Source organism: Barbatula barbatula (assembly GCF_947034865.1).
Source record: "Barbatula barbatula genome assembly, chromosome: 19".
NCBI classification, from domain to species: Eukaryota; Metazoa; Chordata; class Actinopteri; order Cypriniformes; family Nemacheilidae; genus Barbatula; species Barbatula barbatula.
This window is the reverse complement of record NC_136782.1, coordinates 11775709-11794981: the sequence shown is the minus strand read 5'-3', so window position 1 is coordinate 11794981 and position 19273 is coordinate 11775709. Positions and strand designations below refer to the sequence as shown.

Genomic DNA, 19273 nt, shown 5'->3' with positions numbered 1-19273 from the left:
TCACACCAGCCCAGGGAGCTTTCATGTGTCTCCTCCCACAGGGGTGTTGACGGTTATAATAAATTATGTGATATATCTGTTGTGATAATTTTCTGTCTTGTGATCTATCATCTTGCCATGCCCTTTTCACGCTGACATTCACAGCTCTCGGTCCCATGAGGTGCGCTGTGATTGGTTGATCCCGCGGAGGATGATGGTGTGTCAGAAGCAGCTTGTTCATATGGTCGAGCCAAGTGGTTTTGAATGCGACTTCCAAAGAAATGACTTGCTTCTCTTGATAATACAAGCATGACAACTGTTGCAAAAAACCTCTTTGTTGTTTAAAACTGTTGCATAAATCTCATATTCATACATCTATCCGACCTTTTTCATTCGCTGTAATCTTCCGTACCCAGCCTCACATCACTAAACACAGAAGAAAAAGAGTTAAAATGTCAAAGAAGTTTTTTCCATAGAGAAACTATTTCAAAATTCTCTTTATTTCCAAAACGTCAGACCTGGAAATGGTTTTCATAGAATGCAAAACCAAAACGATACCACTAAACTAACACATCTCATATATAGAACTAGTTCTTTAGCCAAGATCGCCACTGGTTCTCCCCTACATAACAAAAAAAGGGTGCATGACGCCTCTGGACCGTGCTGACGAATTTACAATCGGTTTCAGACTCCCTCGAGAATTCTACAACACAGTGTTCGTGACGTTAACGTTCATGTGAAACGTTTATAATAAGCCATGGCAGATACAAATGGGTTTTTTTTCTCACCCCACGAAGAATCCGGGTGGCATACAATCACAGCACAGCATTAATTAAAGCTGATGCTGTGGCCCAATGAGAGAGAAGTGTGGTCTCAGTGTCATCAGCATTCTGCACTCGTTATTCTCAGCCTGTAATGAAGAGGATGGCCGTGAGCACCGGACTGTCCGTCTTTATGTATGTGTGGAGGTGAGAGGAGGCTGGGCCCGAGGGAGATGAGGAGGGAGGCGTGTAAGCGAGCACGAGTGGGCGTGTCCTTTCAGGGAGGGATCGGAGGAATGTACTGTGCACTACTGAGGGAGCTGCGCGGAGCTGTGGGCAGGAGACACTCGGATCTGCGATTCCACGCAAACCTGCTTCGCGATTGGATTTGCGCTGGGAAAGAACCTCAAAGCTTCCCGTTTACCATTCCTGGAGGATATTATTGGATACAAATTCAGTTTCTTGATAAAGGATTTGCTTCGGATTGACTTTTTCTACATGCATATTTAGACTTCCGAAGGGGTAAACAGGTGTAGGTTATACTGCAAACAAACACAACATCAAAGCTGTTTGTGTTTTCCCTGCGTTTTAGACGTTTTCGTATTTATAAAGAAAAGCAACTGTGAGGAAAACGCGTTTGTAAGAACTTCCGGGAGCCTTTTGATGGTTGTTTCTCTGATTTGGGATTACAGTCGTTTTTATTAAGGAGGACCGGAGTGTTGTCAACATCTCTTCATCTTTTCATTGACATTTAGGGTAAGTCATCCTTTAACCCTTGCCAGAACACAGCAAGCTCATCGCATTTTATCTTTTTTTGGTAGTTAAACCGTAACCACAAATTTTGTCTCACCACAAAAATCATAGTTTGATGATCTTTGGTGTAAACGATGACCATGGTAATAAATGATAAACAACCTGCAAAAACACAGCAGGCTGTAATATTCCTGGGGCAAAGTCTAATGAAATAATACATTTTCGACCGAGTTTGTTTTTGCTTCAGTCAACGTTATTGCGTTAACGTTAAGTTAGCCAGGATATCCATATAAATAGGCTTTACAAACATTACTTAGTGTCTATTTTTCATTAGTTTTCATTGTGTCGACGTTGGGGTTGTGTTTCCTTTCACAAAAAAATCTGAATAAATCATTATTTTCGCGTGTTTTCTCTGAAAGCATTGGGTTAACGGTGCGCTTGTCATGTGCTTTCTGAGGTGGTGAGAGAGTGCCCTCTTGCGCCTGACAGCAGTACTGTATTATCATTATTATTATTATTATTAAAGAGGTTTGCTATATCATTTCTATTCACTGTAATTGTGTTAATGTTGCAGGTTGCCCTTACAGACACACTCATAAATTCCAAATGAAGGTATGCAAATCTCTTCACAATGTACACATTTAACATTCAAATTCAATACTAAATTCATCATTGGCCATGCAGGTCTGCATTCCCATGAATAAATCAACATGATATGTGTTCATTTGCCTCCATGGGTGAGAATTCTTAAGCAGTGTTTATATCTGACAATCTCTGGGGGAAATTGTTAGATATCGTTTTTACAAATATCTGTTTAAACCCAAAACGTGGTGTACGTGGAGTATTTGGAATGTATTTTCATATCTTTTAGAAATATTACATTTATACTCCTATTTTGTGGTATACAGAAAAACTGGAGGTTGCATTTGTGTAGAGATCGCAACACATTCTGTTCCGCAATGTGATAATCCAAGTGAATTCTTGCAGTATCATAGCATTTCATCTTTGAAATATGATGAAAAGTGAAATATATTAACGACATGGCATTAAACACAATGATCTTAGAGCCAATTTGCATCTCGATAAGTTAGGAGGTGGGTGTATTCAGGCCAAGTGCATGCTGGTAATCTTTAAACATAATTGGATAGGGAGGTCGGTCACTCAGCAGCCTGCTCGCAAAAAAAACACTTTAACCTTGCTGATTTATGTATCAGGACTCACTCAGTCTCAGTTTTTTTTCTTGGCACACTTATGCTTTTAAGTCACAAGACATTAATAATAGCCTTTATTGGTCTTCTCCATGTCACTCAACGTTACTCGCTCCAAGCTGTTTTTGTCTCTTAAGTGTGCTAAAATCAAATCAGAGGCACTTAAGAACTTAACCAGATTACTTTTATAGAGTCACCAGCAATAGTTAATGGAATTTACGTCTTGAAGTAAGACCGGGTGCATTCCATTCTTCTGTCTAGCACATTTGTCAGTAGGGGCCAAGGTCTGGCCACCAGCACTGGTCTCGCTGAGCTCATGGGTCAACATGACTTCGGGTCAACCTGCTGCCGCTTTGTACAACGTGTTCGATCTTACATGTGTCGTATTCGGCAACAATGGCATTTGTTACTCTAGCTATAAGCATCCTTAGAAACAAGATTTATTTGCACATACAATCACATAAGATATTATGCATCATAAAAAGGGCAGACACAAAGGATTTATTTTCAAAATGTAAGCAGAAATTAGATTAGATTTCTCTGAGTTTAAAGCATTAATTTGTAGAGCTGTTTTTAAATATATATTTTTAATATGATACATAAAACAGATGATGGCTGAAACATCTTCGTGAATTACTGGTACTCAAAATACAGATTCTGAAATCATTTACTCACCTTCGAGTTGTTCCAAATCTGTATAAATGTCTTTGTTCTGACGAACACAGAGAAATATGTTTGGAAGAATGCTAATAACCAGACCGATTTTGCCCCCCATTGACTCCCATAGTAGGAACAATTACTTTATCTTTTTTTTTGTTCTGTTGAACACAAAATACATTTTGACGAACGAGGGACAGCAAACAGTTCTGGAGCACTTTTGGTAGTCAATGGGGGACAAAATCTGTCTGGTTAGAAGCATTCTTCCACACATCATATTTTTTATCACTTGCCTCTGAACGTGTGCGTTGTTAGACTGTAATGTATGTTTTTGTCACACACTGAATATCTTAAGCCTTCTGTTGTTATGGTTGTGTGCTGATATTGCTTACATGTCATTTTGAGGAAGCATGCTGAGAATCTGACACTCGGCTGTCAGAAGTTGACAGCTTCACTCACCACCGTAAAGTAAATCTGCCAGGAATTACTGCAGGTCTATTTGTGGATCTGTCGTTGCCTTAGCCTTAAGTTTTGGCTGAGGAGTGCTAACTGGCCAGGATGGAGGGTTTTTCATTTCTGGTAACTAGGATCCTAGGAACTGGTTTAAGCTGGTATATCATCTTGGTCAAGCAATGATCATTTCATAGTAGGACAAATTGCTTTATAAATGTACTTGTTCTGTTCAACACAAAAGAAGATATTTTGAAGAGGAAAGAAAACTGCTTTGGGGCACCATTGACTGCCATTGTTATTTTTCCTACTATGGTGGCCAAGAACGGTTTGGTTACAAACATTCTTTCAAATATCTTTCTCTGCGTTCTCCGAAACAGATTTTGAACTACTCGAGTAAATGATGACAGAATTTTTATGTTTGATTGAGCTGTCCCTTTAAGACGGAGATTGAAATCAACCAGAATGCATTTTACACAAAGACCTTTGTAGCTGCCTTCAAAGTGGAGTGAGACTATTCAAGGCCGTTGAATAATCCGTTCATTCCCTGTCCATCGCAGACACAGGTATACATGTTAGTACAACGAATTATGTGAGATAGCCAGCCAGAACAGGGTTCACATTGTTCCCGTGGTAACCCGAGCCGGGCCTGGCCCAAGCATCGAGGAAGACCGTATAGCGACATCGGCGCTGTTGAGAGATCAGCGAGACAGCTGCCTGTTTGGGGCTTTCAACACAACTCAAATAAACACTTCAGCTATCCAACTTTAGAGCTCATATTGCCCCCAACTCAGACACAAACACGAGAGCTGTGTTAGCTGACCACTGCTTTAACACTTAGGTCAAGCCTAAGGCTTATTAATCATTTGTGAAGTCAGGTTAAGCAAGATCTTTTATAGCTACAGAAAGTCAAGTTTGACACTCTGTCTCTTTGAACCCGGGAGGTACGGCCTATCCCACAATGCATCAGCAGGCATTTTGTACACATCCTCATTACTAATCCCCCACCGAGTGTAACCTGACCACTGAATAATGAAACGGCTCAATGAGCTATTGTGCTGGCTGTGGGAGAAAACGCTCACAGCCACCTATGCATTTCGCTCACGGCAACCTATACGTCCTTTCACATCGTCCTATTGTGAAGGGATTAATTTATAATAACATGAGATGGCTTGCTTAACTAAGTCTCTATTGTGTGCTGTATATGTCTGATGAAATGAGGTTTTGAAAGTGCAATTGGGCATTTCTAAATGCAATCAAGTTCTAAAAGCTATTTAGCTTCAAACATACATGTATATGCAGGTTGTGAATATGTTTACAGACTTATGTTTTTAAATGAGATTGAATACATGTAATCTTTGAAGATCAATTTACTGCTAGTATGTTGCTCCATCATGGGTCAAAAGATCAAAGTTAGCCTTCATTTAAGTTTCTGTCATCTGTAATCATTCACTCACCCTCAAGTTGTTTCAAACATGTATACATTTCTTTGTATGTATAACACATATTTTGATATTTTAAAGAACGTGGGAAAGTAATCCGTTCTGGGTCACCATTTACTACCACAGTAGATGTTTTCCTATTATTGTAGTCAATAGTGTCCCAAAACTGTTTGGTTACAAACATTATTCCAAATATTTCTTTTTGTGTTCAGTAGAACAACAAAAATGATACAGGCTAGGAACAACGTGTGTTCTTAGGGAAATACATTAGGTGATGTGTAGTAGGATTTTAGAGCAGACAAAGATCATTTGGTAGTTCTTTAAAATAAAAAAGTCACATTTACATTCAAATGCAGATCTCTATATACTTGACTATTTTAATGTTTGATGTAAATCACAGTAAGTGTGAAAATCCTGTGTGTGCACCACCCAGTTGGCTAAGTGCTTTGATGTATTAACTAGAGTTGGAAGAGAGAGAGAGAGAGAGAGAGAGAGAGAGAGAGAGCAGTGAGGCAATAAGGGAAGTGTTCGCTTAGTCTATGTGATACCCTACACCACAGACTGTGATCCTGCAGGCAGACGGGCAGTTTGAGAATACAGAAGGATACAGTTCCCCTGTGTCTTATTCAAGAGCTGTTGAACGCCTGCTGACTGCACCGCACAGAACTTCCTGAACCCGGTGGAATGACTGAAAAGGCTTCTTTAAAGATGTGGACACTTTACGGTTAAAAATAAGGGTTCTTAAGAGGTAGGAGGTTTTTTGAGTCATTTTTCTAGCTTTGGTGTATTTGTATTTCTGAACCGTTTTTATTCTGTAATGTCCAGCACAAGTTGTGTTTTGGATCTCCACCAAGCTTCTTTACTAACTTGACCAGCGAAAAGTCACAACCAGTTCCATCAGACAGAAACGAGTATCAACCAGATTTGGCTAGTGAGGTTGTGCTGTTCTTTTTAGCGTAGCTTATTTGCAGATGTTTTCAGCAAACTGTCACGATCATCCCATAATGTCGGATACTAAACTGTAGCGGTGTTATATTCTCGGACACGCTTGTCGAGTGTCAAAGAGGTGCTTTTGAACAGCTGAGCGCCGTACGCTGACTGCACTTCATTCACACTAAACTTAAACCATGTGGGAACCTGCCGGCCTGCAAAAACAACTGTTTCTCTCAGTCATCCGCCAACTGCGCTTCAGTAACAACCCACACCGCTCTCTACGTCGGTGTATGATTTATTAGACACCACAGAGGGCTCACCTCAAGCAAACGCTCTGCGATTGGAAGATTACAGGGAGTTTTTAGGAGAGCTTACCTGCGCTACGCCCGAGCCCCGCTTGTCTAGCGTACACACAAAGCTCCCTCCAACAGCTCCCTTCACAAGATTAAAGGATCTCCCCCTGGCACCCCGTCAAGGACAAAATTGAAAGAACACGAGTGTTTAACCTCTAGCTAATCTTGTTTTTGTGAGAAAGGAGGGATTAGACGATTGGTTTCTGCATGCCTGGAAGGTTTAGGCCCAGTAATGGGCTTGATGAATGACAAAAATGGCTTGGAGAGGGAAGCTGCCAACTGACACAGGAAGACAAATTTGCCGGTGGCCTGACAGCTCCAAACAGAAGCTTAGCTTCGCATCAAAATGGAGCATTACTGCGCCATGACACTAATTGAAAATAAGCAGTTTAGGCAAAGCGAATGTTCTGGAAATGGGCTTGGGTTTAAATAGGCGAAATTGTGTTTTGATTTATTTGAATTGTTTGTTTGGTTATTGCTTGGTTTTTTGGAAGGGCGCATCGGTACACGCTGTGCTTTGATCAAACTGGATGCAAATTAGATTTAAACGCCGGAGCCATTATGATCCAAAGGCCTATTAGAGACTCGCTGTGCCTATTATTTAGCTTTACACAATTAGACTGTAGCAGGTCCAGCTATTGAGCCGTGCCATGTGCTCTGTATCTCTCATTATGGGAACTCTGTTCTCCTCTCTCTCTTTCTCTAGATTCCAGAGGGCATTTCAGATCCGTCTCATTTAGCCTTGATATGTTGCTCTGTCTTTTGCATTCTGGAGACTATCGTACACTTTGTTTGCATGCCGTGGACTTCTAAACAATTTATATGTAGTTTCCACTGGAAAATGCCTGCTTTTCTCCAAAGATATTTACTCATACGTCAAATGACCCCCTGGTCACACAATTCAATGCAACCAGGTCATCACAAGGGATTTGTGAGCTCAGCTCAGGCGAATAAGTTGCCCCCTGCATTCCCGCCCCCACAGACCCCTGGCGTTCGGCAAACCCCTCGGAGAAGCTAACAATCCATTATAGAGCCCTGAAAAGACTTTTCACTATAGATACAGCAGGGACTGGAGAAAAGGCCCAAATTGACAGCTCGACACAAAGGAGATTTACTGCTTTGCTTTATGTGCCCGAGTGCTGTTTAAAAGGAGGTAATTGCAGGTTGTATAGATGGGCAAAACCCCAAGGGATTTTACCCCTTCATTGCATTTGCATTCACTGTTAGTGGCCCCCTGGGAGGGACCCGTAAATGTCACGGTGAAACCAACGTCAGACTGCGGTACGGCCATGACAAAAAGCGTGTTAAATGGACGATGCTAAAAGAGAGACACTCAGCGCTTTTGTATCTTTCAGTGAGGCTGTCTTTGCCGTGACTCCTTGACTGCAACATGGCATGCCACTGTTTAACAACATCACCATATTACATTTCATTAATATCGTATAAATTATGTTTTTTCCCAGTAAGGTTGTGGGAGGAGTCTCCGCACAACCCCATAGCAACACCTTGACAACCACACAGAAAATTGTAGTGTTTAAAGTGATCAACTAGCATTTTATAAAATATTATTAGGGCTGTCATGATATCGGATTTTCGCTACACGGTTATCGTGTGCAGCAGCATTCACACTGGCGATATTTTCATGATATCTATTGAAATCTTAATTCATTCAAATTAATTTAACAAATCAAAATGTTCTATTTTTGCTCAATAAATTGCCCTCAACGTATAGAGAGAATGAGAGTGAATGCTTCCAAAGCAAAATTTCAAGTATTGATGCCATATTCATAATCATGATTGTTTTATCAATTCAATTCAATTTCATCTATATAGCGCATTTCACAGTTTTGCATTGTTTCAAAGCAGCTTTACGTACAATTTGGCAGTGGTAACTGTGATAAAATAAACAAGAAGAAATAGATAAATATCTTACTAAATGACACAATATATACTATATGGTAGTGCCCGTGTGTAAGTTTTTGGAGGATCTACTGACAGAAATGCAATATAATAGTCATAACTATGTATTTAGAGGTGTATTAACACATAGTTACAGTCTCCTGTGTCGTTGACGCAACTGTTTTTTACTTTCAGATCTTGCTGATGTTGCTTATACCACAGATGCGAGATCAGCAAGCAACACACACGATGCTGCAAGGAGGAGATATTTAGAACCAAATCACCTCCTTCAAGAAATACCTAAGGAAATAGTCTTTCACCTTCCAGAGCAACTTGTAAGAACATTTGTGCACTTTTGGGTACATCGACACAGGCAAAAGAAGAGGGGTGCATTTAAACTGTCACCTCCTCTGAACACCTCAACATGTTTGCCCCATCAACAGCCCTGCCTCCTCCACCTGCCCTCTTAACAGAAAGTGCTGCACCTGGGGCGCCACCTACAGGTCCTTACACAGGTAAAACAGAGCCCCATATCAATAATCACTAATATTTGTCTCTTAGACTGAGGTGTAAATTGTTTTGCTCTATTTTCATCATTTGGTATACTTCCTATGGCATTGTTATTCACTCAGTTGTACTCCACTTGCAGAGCACGACCTACTACGACAGGAGTTAAACTCTCGGTTCCTGGCCTCACAGACAGTTGATCGAGGGGGTGCACAGGCTCCTTCGGCGTACCTGCGAACTGAGTTCCATCAACACCAGCACACACACCAACACACGCATCAACACACCTTCACACCCTTCCCCCCCTCCATCATGCCCAGTCCAGCTGCACCACTGGTGCGTACCCCTGCTAGACAAGTGAGGATTTGCTTTCATAGTCTGTGTTGGTAAAGCTGGAACATTAACATTTACTGCATAAATAGATCTAGTAAATAAATAATTCAATTTTTTTTGTTTGTTCTGCAGTTTGACAAATACCCAGAAAAGGTGGACACCTTTCATAGACATGGTGTAAGTTGAGACAGAGTTCATCCTTCTCTCACCCTCATGTCATTCCAAACCTGGATTTCTTATACTGAAAAAAACATATTTGGAGGAATGTGCAAACAACAACCAAACAACCCTGGCCCCCATTACTTTCATTGTATGGACACAAAACCACTTAGACATTTCTCAAAATATCTTCTTCTGTGGGACACAAAACATATAGTCATAAACGGGTTTTGAATAACATGAGTGTTCACAAATACTTTTTTTATTTCTGTATGAACTGTTCCTTTAAATCTGAATTACTACTATCAGTACTGTTACTTTGAATGTTTATGAGCAGTTTGATAAACACTTGAGGTTATTATAGTTTTTAATGCGTTTGTTGCTTTGTGTCCTGAATCAGCACATTACAGACATTAATGAAATTTTTCTGCTGTTTGACTCCAGTTGGTTCCGTCCTATCCATCAGTAATGACTGGAATACCTCCTGTAGTTCCACCTGCTGGATCATTCAGCTCTCTCCAGGGAGCTTTTCAGCCCAAGGTCTGCCTGTCTCTCTGGCTCTTACATTTCTCTTTTGTTTAAATCGCACAGTGTTCTCAAAAAGCTCCGACATTGTTGAAAGGTGACCCCCGCCAAGAAAAGGAAAAAGAAAGGAGATTGTCTGGCGTTCTGTTTCTTCTTGATAAGCTGCTACACTTACAAAAACTGCCACTGTATAACTGTGTTTTTAGCCATATACATTGATAGTACCAAGGTATTCTTAATAGTACCTTATAAACGCAAAATAAATACCATCTGATAGTATCACTTTACAGTAACACGAGATGGTGTGATGGTACATAAAAGACACTATATTGCAATTCAGACAGAGTGAATGATAAGTGTAACCATATGCATCATTTATCTAGCTGCATATATTCAACATAAGGAAATTATGCTAGAAATGTACACTTCGAATTCAGAATAAAGTTATATATTTAGTATAATTTATGTAGACATTATATTCATGAGTATTTGTATTTGTAGGCTTCCAACCCACTAGATGTGGTGTCAAGACCTGGAACAATGTCACACCAACATTTACAGAAAGAGCCGAGAGTAAGTTTCCATTTCCTATCACTTTCCCATCTTTTCTAATCAGACTGAGCCACATTAAAGGGGTCATATGACACTGCTAAAACAAATATTATCGTTTGTTTTAGATTTCATGTGTATACACGATTTAAGTTTCTTTTAGATTTCACGTGTATACATGATTAAGTTTGTAATACACGATTTCATGTGTATACACGATTGCATGTTTGTATCTCCTCTTTGCCCCGGCTCTCTGAAACGAGCAGATTCTTTACAAAGCTCATGTGGTATGATTGGCCAGTTAAGCATTGCGTAGTGATTGGTCGAATGCTGCAAGCGTGTGACGGAAATGTAACGCCTCTTACCATATTTGGAAATTCAGGTTCCAACGCAATTGTACTGATAGGTACACCCACCTTACTTGCGTTTACATTTGGGCGGTCTTAGTCAAAACATACCACGAACTGATGTAGATTTGTGGGGGTGTGGTTACGCGAGGCATTTTAGGCAGCTCTGGGTGAGCATTCACTTTTAGATAGAATGCATCTTTTGTGCCGACACCTCAAATTTAGCAATTTTACATGTCTAATACATGCATGGGTAACTTATAACACACAAAAGACACGAATTCACACCATATGACCCCTTAAATTCATTAAATATTTACTGCTTTTTTTACTGTCTTTCATATGGGAAATACAAGGATAATTTTTAATACTTGTAATATGTATTTTACAGCTTTTGGATCCCATGTGTCCTAAAGCAAAGGTAAGAGTCTCATCTGACTATTAAAATGTGTTTTAAATCAACCTCTTAAACCAGGGACAGTTATTTACCCTTTTTTGTTTCCATAGAAACCTGGGAAGTGGTGTGCAATGCATGTGCACATTGCGTGGCAGGTTTACCATCATCAGCAAAGAATGAAAGTAAGTTCAAATCACACCAGTCACAATTTGTGTGCGTAATTTTGTACAACGTATTGTATTAACTTATTTCTCTTTTCATTACAGAAGCAAATGCAGATTGAGCCACATAAACTAGACTTTGGGTTTAAACCTGAGTTTATGAATCGATCACCCGCTTCGAGCTTCATGGGACTGCAGCAGCGTGATTTACCTCGCCCTGCTACCATCCTCTCTAATGCAGGTAAATTAAAAGATGAAGCCAAGGTGTGTTTGTGGATCACCGTCTTTTTTTGGACCTGGAACAATATCCCTATTAACCAATCACATTACAGGCTCAGTGCTGGGACAATAATCTAATCAAGACACAATTTTCACCAGTAGTTTATGTACGGTGTGACATACGTTTGTTCGGCAGGATTATTGTTCCAGGATAAAGACAGCTTGACTTCATTAATGAATCACTCACTGCTCTCTTGTTAGGTCCCACACATCCTTCAGTTTCACCATACAGACCACCCTTACCACATGGCCCAAGTAATCTCCACAGTCTTGTCCCCCATCCCGGTAAGGCTACCTTTACCCAGCAGAACATCATATATATATACATCGCTATTACTGCTTATAATGTAAACCAATCTCTCTGTTGTTCTGTAGAGCCTCTTAACAAGCCACCCCCCTTTGGAGGTTTAACTGCACTGAGCGTGTCTGCTTTTGGAGGACTAGGAAACCCAACGCTTAGTAAGAACATCCATAAATGTTTTTAATAAACATCTTTGCAGCCATAAGGTGATTATGCATTGCTAATCTTTCTCTTTGTCCTCCATAGCACCGAATGCATCCCTTGCCCTTAAAGATGGTACACCAGTGGGAACTCCTGGTGGGCCACTGGAGCCCTGGAATCGACTGCAGCAAACTCCATCTTCATTCCCAACACCCCCTCTGCGTCCGAGGTCTTCTGAACCAGAAAGGGTTTCGTCCAGTATGGACCAAACTACTATTAAGAAGGACTCTCTGGTCAAAGATGATCAGGAAAGGTTTGTGTAAGTCATCCATTACTATCCACAGATACCACCTACATTTACATTTGGCAGACGCTTTTATCCAAAGCGACTTACAAGTAGTTTTATACAGTGGCACATTACTGCAGAGCAATCAGGGCTAAGGTGCCTTGCTCAAGAACCCTTCAGTCATGACCTGTTGGCACTGAGATTAGAACCGGCAACCTTCTGATCACAAGCCCAACGCTCTACAGATAAAAATAATAAAGGGATATATACTATAAATTATATAATATACAGTAATGACATCCAGCCTAAAGATGAAATCATCCTTTATTTCAATCACATTACAGGGAGACAAAAGAGAAATCAAATGGAAGAAATTCATCCCCCATCATACACGGCACATTGGATAACACACAATCAACAGAGATGTCTAAAGCTTCCTCTCCAGATCACCCAAAAGACGACGAACGGCTGAGAGAGAAAACACCAACACAAGAGCTCCAGCAACAGACGCAAGAACCCAAGAATCAGAGAAACACAGAGATCCAGAGTGACAGAAGAGAGAAGGATGTAAAATCTGAGCAGCAACCTGCTGAAGAGAAGCCAACAGCAAAGGAAAGCTCATCACCGAAGCTACATAAAGATGATTTAAAGAGGCCGAACAATGATGTCCAACCGTGGGAGCCCCCTGAGAAGGTCAGAATCGAGTATGAAAAGAGCAGCAAGGTGAGGATCAAGGAGGAAAAGAGAGACGATCAGGAGTCAGATGTTATACATCAGAAGAGTGTGGAGAAAACATGGCAGGGTCCCAGAACGCCTGGGATAAATCCTTCACCTCTTCCTTTGCCAATGGGAATCCCAGGTGGACATCCCAGCCTCCACAGACATTACAGCCTCGACAGACATCCCAGCCTCGACAGGGCTCGTCTGCTCTCACCCTTCCTGGGAATGGGTCCGTTACCAGGAGCCGAGAGGCTGCCTTACTCCCCACAACATTGGGAATCCATGAGGAACATGTACAGGGGATTAGATCTCCCTCGAAGAGACTCTTTGGGAAAAGAACTCTTGATGAGGACCGACCCACTGCAGCGTGCCATGATGGGTCACCCTGCTTACCCAAGGGAGATGTTTTTACAGTCCATAGCATTTGAGCACAGGAGTCAACTGGAGGAGCGGCAGCGCCTGGCTCTCCTGCGTGAGGACAGCGAGAGGAGTCGCCTGCTGGCCATGCACCAAATGGCACTGGATCCCCATCTGGCTCATCCGGGGTTCCTTGCGTCACCCTACCAGAGCCACGGGCTACCGCACGCCCCACATTACAGGACTCTACCTGCTGCTTATGTACACGCCCCACCACACTCACTTTTCCCAATGCTAGCTGCACGGTCAGGGTCACCGAGACGAATGACACCTCTTACAGACAGACCTGGTTCCCTCCTGCACAGAGACGCTGAGACTCGGTGAAGTTGACTGTGAGAATCTACCTATAACAAGCACTTCACATCAAACAAAGTGTAGTTATTATAATGTACAGTGCTCATGAAATTATGCTTTTGTTTTTGGTCAAAGAATAAAATTAATTCTGAGGAAAACATTTGTTTATTTATTTTATGTTGATGTTTGAGGTGTAAACTTTATACAACCACAGCAAGGCGACTGCTTATAATGGTACACTAATACAGTGCAATTAAATGTCAAATATTCAACAAATATAGATAAAAATAAACTAGATTTGTTAGTTATATTCTCGCAAATATTTACCCTATCATTCCTGACCATTTACTAGCAAAAAATACAAATAAAAGCCAAAACATGTTTTTTAAAACAATTAAAACATCAAGAGTAAAAATGTATGAACATTTTTTGGAACGTTTCCAGAGTGCTATATGAAATTCCCAGGGGACAATATATTTCCTAAAATAATACCTGAGATTAAAAAGCTACAAAATGCCAAACAACAGATGAACATCATCAATTGAAATGAGCGTGTTAAAACAACACTGATCTAATAAAACAGGCTCTTCTTCCTGACATCCCGTGCACAAAAAGTGTTAAAATATGTTGCCCATCCGGTAAAACTTCATTAGATATTACACAACGTCCATTCCCAGACCTCTAGCCACCGCAGCCAGAGCTATAACAGCCCCTGATGGCCCGCCAGACTCCACTTCCTCTGGTTCTCCATTCACATCAGTCACAGTGTTCAACACACAATACACAGACGTTTCATCCCCGTTCAATGCACTGCTGTCGGCCGCCTCAATGAGCTCTGAGGTGGATGACGATGAGGAGGGAGATGAAGGCGAGGAAGAGTGTTGAGGAGTGCTCTCTCCGCTGTCGGGATGCAGCGCAGGCTCCTTGGGGTGACCTTGGGTTGAATTGGAGATTTTGCGAGGGGTGTGTTTAACAGCCATGTTCTTTATTAACTCTTCCGTGACCTCCACAGTCTCATAGCGCACCATGTTGAGCCGCAGGTACCCGTCCTCATCCTTCTTGTACCTGTTTAGAACAGGAAATTGTGGAAATCACTACACGAATGAAATCGGGTAACCATATGAATCACAGTTGAAGTTTTATGTCTGTGTTAATGTGTTTTTCACTTACCTGAAACGGGAGTGACCAGATGGCCATTTCAGTTGATGCTTCTTTCGGAGATGGAGGGTAAGTGTGTAACACCAAGAGAACGTCTTGTCGCAAAGGTGGCACTTGTACCTTGGAACCATGTTATCCTGATGCAGAAGGTTACTGAATATATTAGTGGAATGAGTTGATAAAACAGATAATTTAACTATTCAACTAAATTGTAAAACGTTTTAATGGCAATTGTATAGAAGTATGTAAATAAAGCAATAGTTTAACATTCTTTACGTCATTACATTCGGAAGTTACTGGTTTCACTGGATTTGATGCCAGTGAGCTATATGGCTATATATGTGCTTTACGTTCAACAGGGTGTATCTATATAAATACAGCTGTAGAAAATATTAAGAGACCATTTTAAAGACTATGTTCAGTTTTTCTGAGTTTACTATTTATAGGTATATAGGTCAAATGATCATTATTGTTTCATTCTGTGAACTACTAACAATATTTCTCCCAAACGTCAAATAAAAATATTGTTTCCATTTGCATTTATTTGCAGAAAATGAAAACTAGAGAAACAGGTCAAAATAACAGAAAAGATTATCTGTATTTTTTCAGACCTCAAATACTGCAAAGAAAACACGTTTATATTTACTTTTCCTAAATACATTACAAATATTATTGTTGCATTAATCATAAGTTAAATTCTTTTTTTTTTAATGTGATAACCTGGATGATTATCACAGACGTTATGTCACTCCTGAGGTTTGACTCTGTTCAAATTCAACAAACACTGGACTCTAATGGCCACAATACAACTAGAAACGCTGATTTGAAATCAAAATTTTGAATGAACTCTTCATTTTTACCGTGGCTGTATTTTCCTTGAACTGTTTTTGGTTGAGCGATAAATACAAAATATTTCCTGTGGTAAAATAACTGTACTTAAATCATGTCAATAGAGATTTGTCGTACTGTGGCCCGTTTCAGAAAGGAAGTTTAGTGAAAACTGAGTATATTAACCCTAAAATTAGGGAAACTCTGGGTTCTCGGTTTCAGAATGTGAGGAATGTCAAACCATAGAAAGCGGAGTAACTCAAGCCCGTTTCTAAAAGAGAGGTTACTTACTCAGAATCAGTAACCATAGTAACTTACTCTGTGAACCTAACCTGGTTCGATCTCCTCCCCCTTTTTAAAGTGCAAGTGGTGTACCTCATTCATTCATGGCACACATTTTGATCACACAGAGACCATCTCAGTGACTAAAATGTCATATGTGCTTTTATAGAGGAACATGTATGTGAAGAGGCTGTATTAATTTATTGGGATGTACTTTGATTTCAGGAGAGCAATTCAGGACCTGATTAGGTAACAAACAATTAATTTAGACGTGCAGCCATTCCTACTCAAATCTGCTCCGAGCAGGGTTCAAACTGGTGATCAGACTGACTTTGACACAAAAGTCTGACACCCTAACAAGTTTCCTATACACCATGACGTCTCACATTCACCACTAGAGCAATGATGGGGAATTGTATTACTGCTGTTGTGTCATTCCTTTATTCATTTGTTTGTTTATTGGTAGATCTATTATTTATTTAATTAAGTCATTTTCAACACATTAGTAAATCCACTGTATGCAGAGCGGAAAGTGTGCCTCGCTCTCAAGCTTTCTGCCGCCATGTTGCTTTTTTTGGCACCACTGTCATGGTGAATCATAATATAGGAGCGCTATTGATCATGGCTTGTCGTAGTCATGGTGCATGCGCTTAACTCAAGGTAATCCTACCCAGAGTTGATAGAACTATCTCATGTCAGCTGTTCTGAAACCTCAAACTCAGAGTTCACATTTTATTTTAGCTTTTAAAAAAACTCAAAGCTGTGGTTCTACCACCCCCTGCTGGCTGACCTCATGTACTCGCTTGTAGTGCTGGTTCATGGTGTGCGCCATACGTGAAGAATACCCACAGCCCTCTACTGTACAGTGATACGCTGCACCTTCATTGTGGGTTTCCATGTGTCTTCGTAGATCATGCTGGTTCTTAAAGCTAAGTCAGAACAGAGACAGAAACAGAGAATAAATAGAAGCAGGGCCTTCTGTACTTTAATTTTACGTGGACAACATACAAGCTCTCGGCAGTCACCTGCTCTCACAGAAGTCACATGGAAAAGGCCTCTCATCGCAGTGACGGAATTTGATGTGGATCTTCAAGGTGGAAAGAGACGTGCATGTCATGTCACACAGAGGACATTTTATGTGATTCACTGCAAAAACAAAAGAAAACATCAGTTTCTCTCAAACTCGCGCACTTTCACAAAGCACTCATCGAATGCAAACAAACAAAGCTGGAAGTGAACTCACCGTGCTGACGGACATGATCTCGCAAAAGCCTCTCGTTGGCGAACGCTTTGTCACAATGTCCACATGTGAGAGAATCTGCATAAATCAATTGGAATTGTTGAGTGTGTATTGGAAAGCGCAGATTGACATAAAATCATACAAAATATATTTGTATGACCTTCTGGTTCAGCTTGTCTCTGGATGTGATCGAAGAACTTGGTATTGCTTGAGAACATACATCCACAGGTGGGACACGCAACAAGGCGCTCTTGCGTATGACTGCGCAGATGTTCACGCAGACGGTACTTTATCTTGAAAAAAGCATCACAGCCTACGAAAAACAAACAAACATTAACTTTCGTAGAAACATAACAGTACAAAGCTTTTAGACGACAAGAGACAATGTCATTCTAGTTTTGCCCACCTGACCAGCTGCAGAACAGAGCCTGCTGTCCATCAGGAAGAGGCTGAAGCTCAGTGCAGTGTGCATGCATGTCGACGTGACGGTAAAACCATTCCGGACTATTAAATGAGCTCTGGTAGAAGCAAAAGATTAAACAAATGTATGACATCCCCCTTTATTTATATAACAAAAGAAACATTTCTAAATGAAAACATCCATACTTACATCGCAGTGCTGCCACTGACAGACAAAACCCTCGGAGACGTCAGGAACAAGGTTGTTACTATGTAGATCTTGAGTGCAGCTAGGCAGTTCGGGGTGGGTTTCAAGAAGCTGAGTGCCAATGTGTTTCAGCTTGCTGTGGAAGATGTGGAAATGCGCATGAGTGACAAGCTCACTCTGGTTTCCCATAGCCAAAAACTCACAGCCTCTCCACAGACACTGATAGTCCTCTACAACAGAGAAACACACCCATATCCGTAAATACACTCAAATTTACAATGACACAAAAACGTCAATCTATTGCACGCATCATGACATCATGTCAATGACATACCTAGCTCCTCCATGGCATCTCCTTCCCCAAGGTGTTCCTTCAGATGCAAAGACATGTGATCACTCAACTCCTCCATGCTTTGACTCTTAAAGGAGCAAGACGCCCACTCGCATGACACCACGGTTTTAGAGACTTTTCTTCTTTTTGCCATTGTAACTTTGAAAAGATACAAAAAGTTATTCCATCTAACGTATTGAAGCTACCGTCTCGTAGTAAGCAGGTAGCTCAAAACGTAACCAAGGGCGGGTAAGGTTAACATTAGCGGTGGTCAACTGAGCAACACACATTCAAGCACACAACGTAAATGACGCTTCGACGTCATGCTTTGCCAAAGGGGCAATCAAATCCTTGCGTTCACTTACTTTGACGTTATCGAGTCTCGTAACGTTAAGATGTTTTGAAGATCAGTTGCTAGTTCGGTGTCATGAAATGGCCGAGGTTTAAAAGCGCGCTCACAAAACAGGCAGCAACGGAGAGAGCATAATCATACAGTCTCGAAGTATATCAAGCCATTTGGCAAACTGGTCGTAAAATACAACGTTTAGGGGCTAAATTAAATGACACATAACTTGTATCCTTCCGTAGACCGGATAGGAAGTCAGCCGCGAACGCGGGTAATGCGTTTGTTTGGGATGATGGGGAAGGTGTGACGTATGTTCCGCGACGAAGGCAAAATAAAAGTCACTGAGTTCGTCTAGCCTTGTCAATTTGTTTTGTAAAAAAAACAATCCGAATGCATTTCTACAGACAATCATTTATACAAATATGATTATTAATGTACATCATGTGTATTTCATATTTACCATTACATCGTGGTTAACTACTTTTTAACCTTGCCTTACAAGAGTAAACTATAAAAAAAGGATGATTAAATTGAAAAGATTGTAGTAAAACTGAATATTTAAAATGTCAAAATTTAGCACTAATAATAAAGAGTCGCTATAGACTTGCTTTTAAATGTACTAGACTTGTT

At 40.7% G+C, this 19273-nt stretch overlaps 2 protein-coding genes across 11 annotated transcripts; one reads left to right on the top strand and one right to left on the bottom strand.

Annotated features, from left to right (window-relative positions):
- Nucleotides 1-960: 960 nt before the first annotated feature.
- Nucleotides 961-14018, top strand: auts2b (activator of transcription and developmental regulator AUTS2 b). Of its 10 annotated transcripts, none has more exons than XM_079481886.1 (15): nucleotides 961-1496; nucleotides 2068-2105; nucleotides 8631-8770; nucleotides 8879-8950; nucleotides 9085-9299; nucleotides 9408-9452; nucleotides 9879-9974; nucleotides 10461-10532; nucleotides 11247-11276; nucleotides 11363-11434; nucleotides 11519-11654; nucleotides 11894-11977; nucleotides 12068-12151; nucleotides 12240-12453; nucleotides 12765-14005. In XM_079481886.1, the coding sequence occupies exons 5-15, from the start codon at nucleotides 9255-9257 to the stop codon at nucleotides 13879-13881; spliced, it is 1995 nt and encodes a 664-aa protein (XP_079338012.1). In that variant the 5' UTR covers nucleotides 961-1496; nucleotides 2068-2105; nucleotides 8631-8770; nucleotides 8879-8950; nucleotides 9085-9254; the 3' UTR covers nucleotides 13882-14005. The 10 variants fall into 10 exon arrangements, with proteins under 10 accessions (XP_079338012.1, XP_079338015.1, XP_079338006.1 ...); XM_079481888.1 differs by having other exon boundaries at nucleotides 1063-1496; nucleotides 12240-12447; XM_079481889.1 differs by lacking the exon at nucleotides 2068-2105 and having other exon boundaries at nucleotides 12240-12447; nucleotides 12765-14018.
- LOC306908731 (histone H4 transcription factor) lies at nucleotides 13991-18986 on the bottom strand. Its single transcript, XM_079481894.1, has 10 exons — nucleotides 18663-18986; nucleotides 18301-18456; nucleotides 17970-18196; nucleotides 17766-17877; nucleotides 17520-17672; nucleotides 17363-17437; nucleotides 17145-17265; nucleotides 16910-17048; nucleotides 15022-15146; nucleotides 13991-14916 (listed from the first exon to the last, which is right to left on the bottom strand). Exons 2-10 carry the CDS (start codon nucleotides 18449-18451, stop codon nucleotides 14508-14510), a joined length of 1512 nt encoding a protein of 503 aa, XP_079338020.1. The 5' UTR covers nucleotides 18452-18456; nucleotides 18663-18986; the 3' UTR covers nucleotides 13991-14507.
- Between the last annotated feature and the right edge of the window lie 287 nt (nucleotides 18987-19273).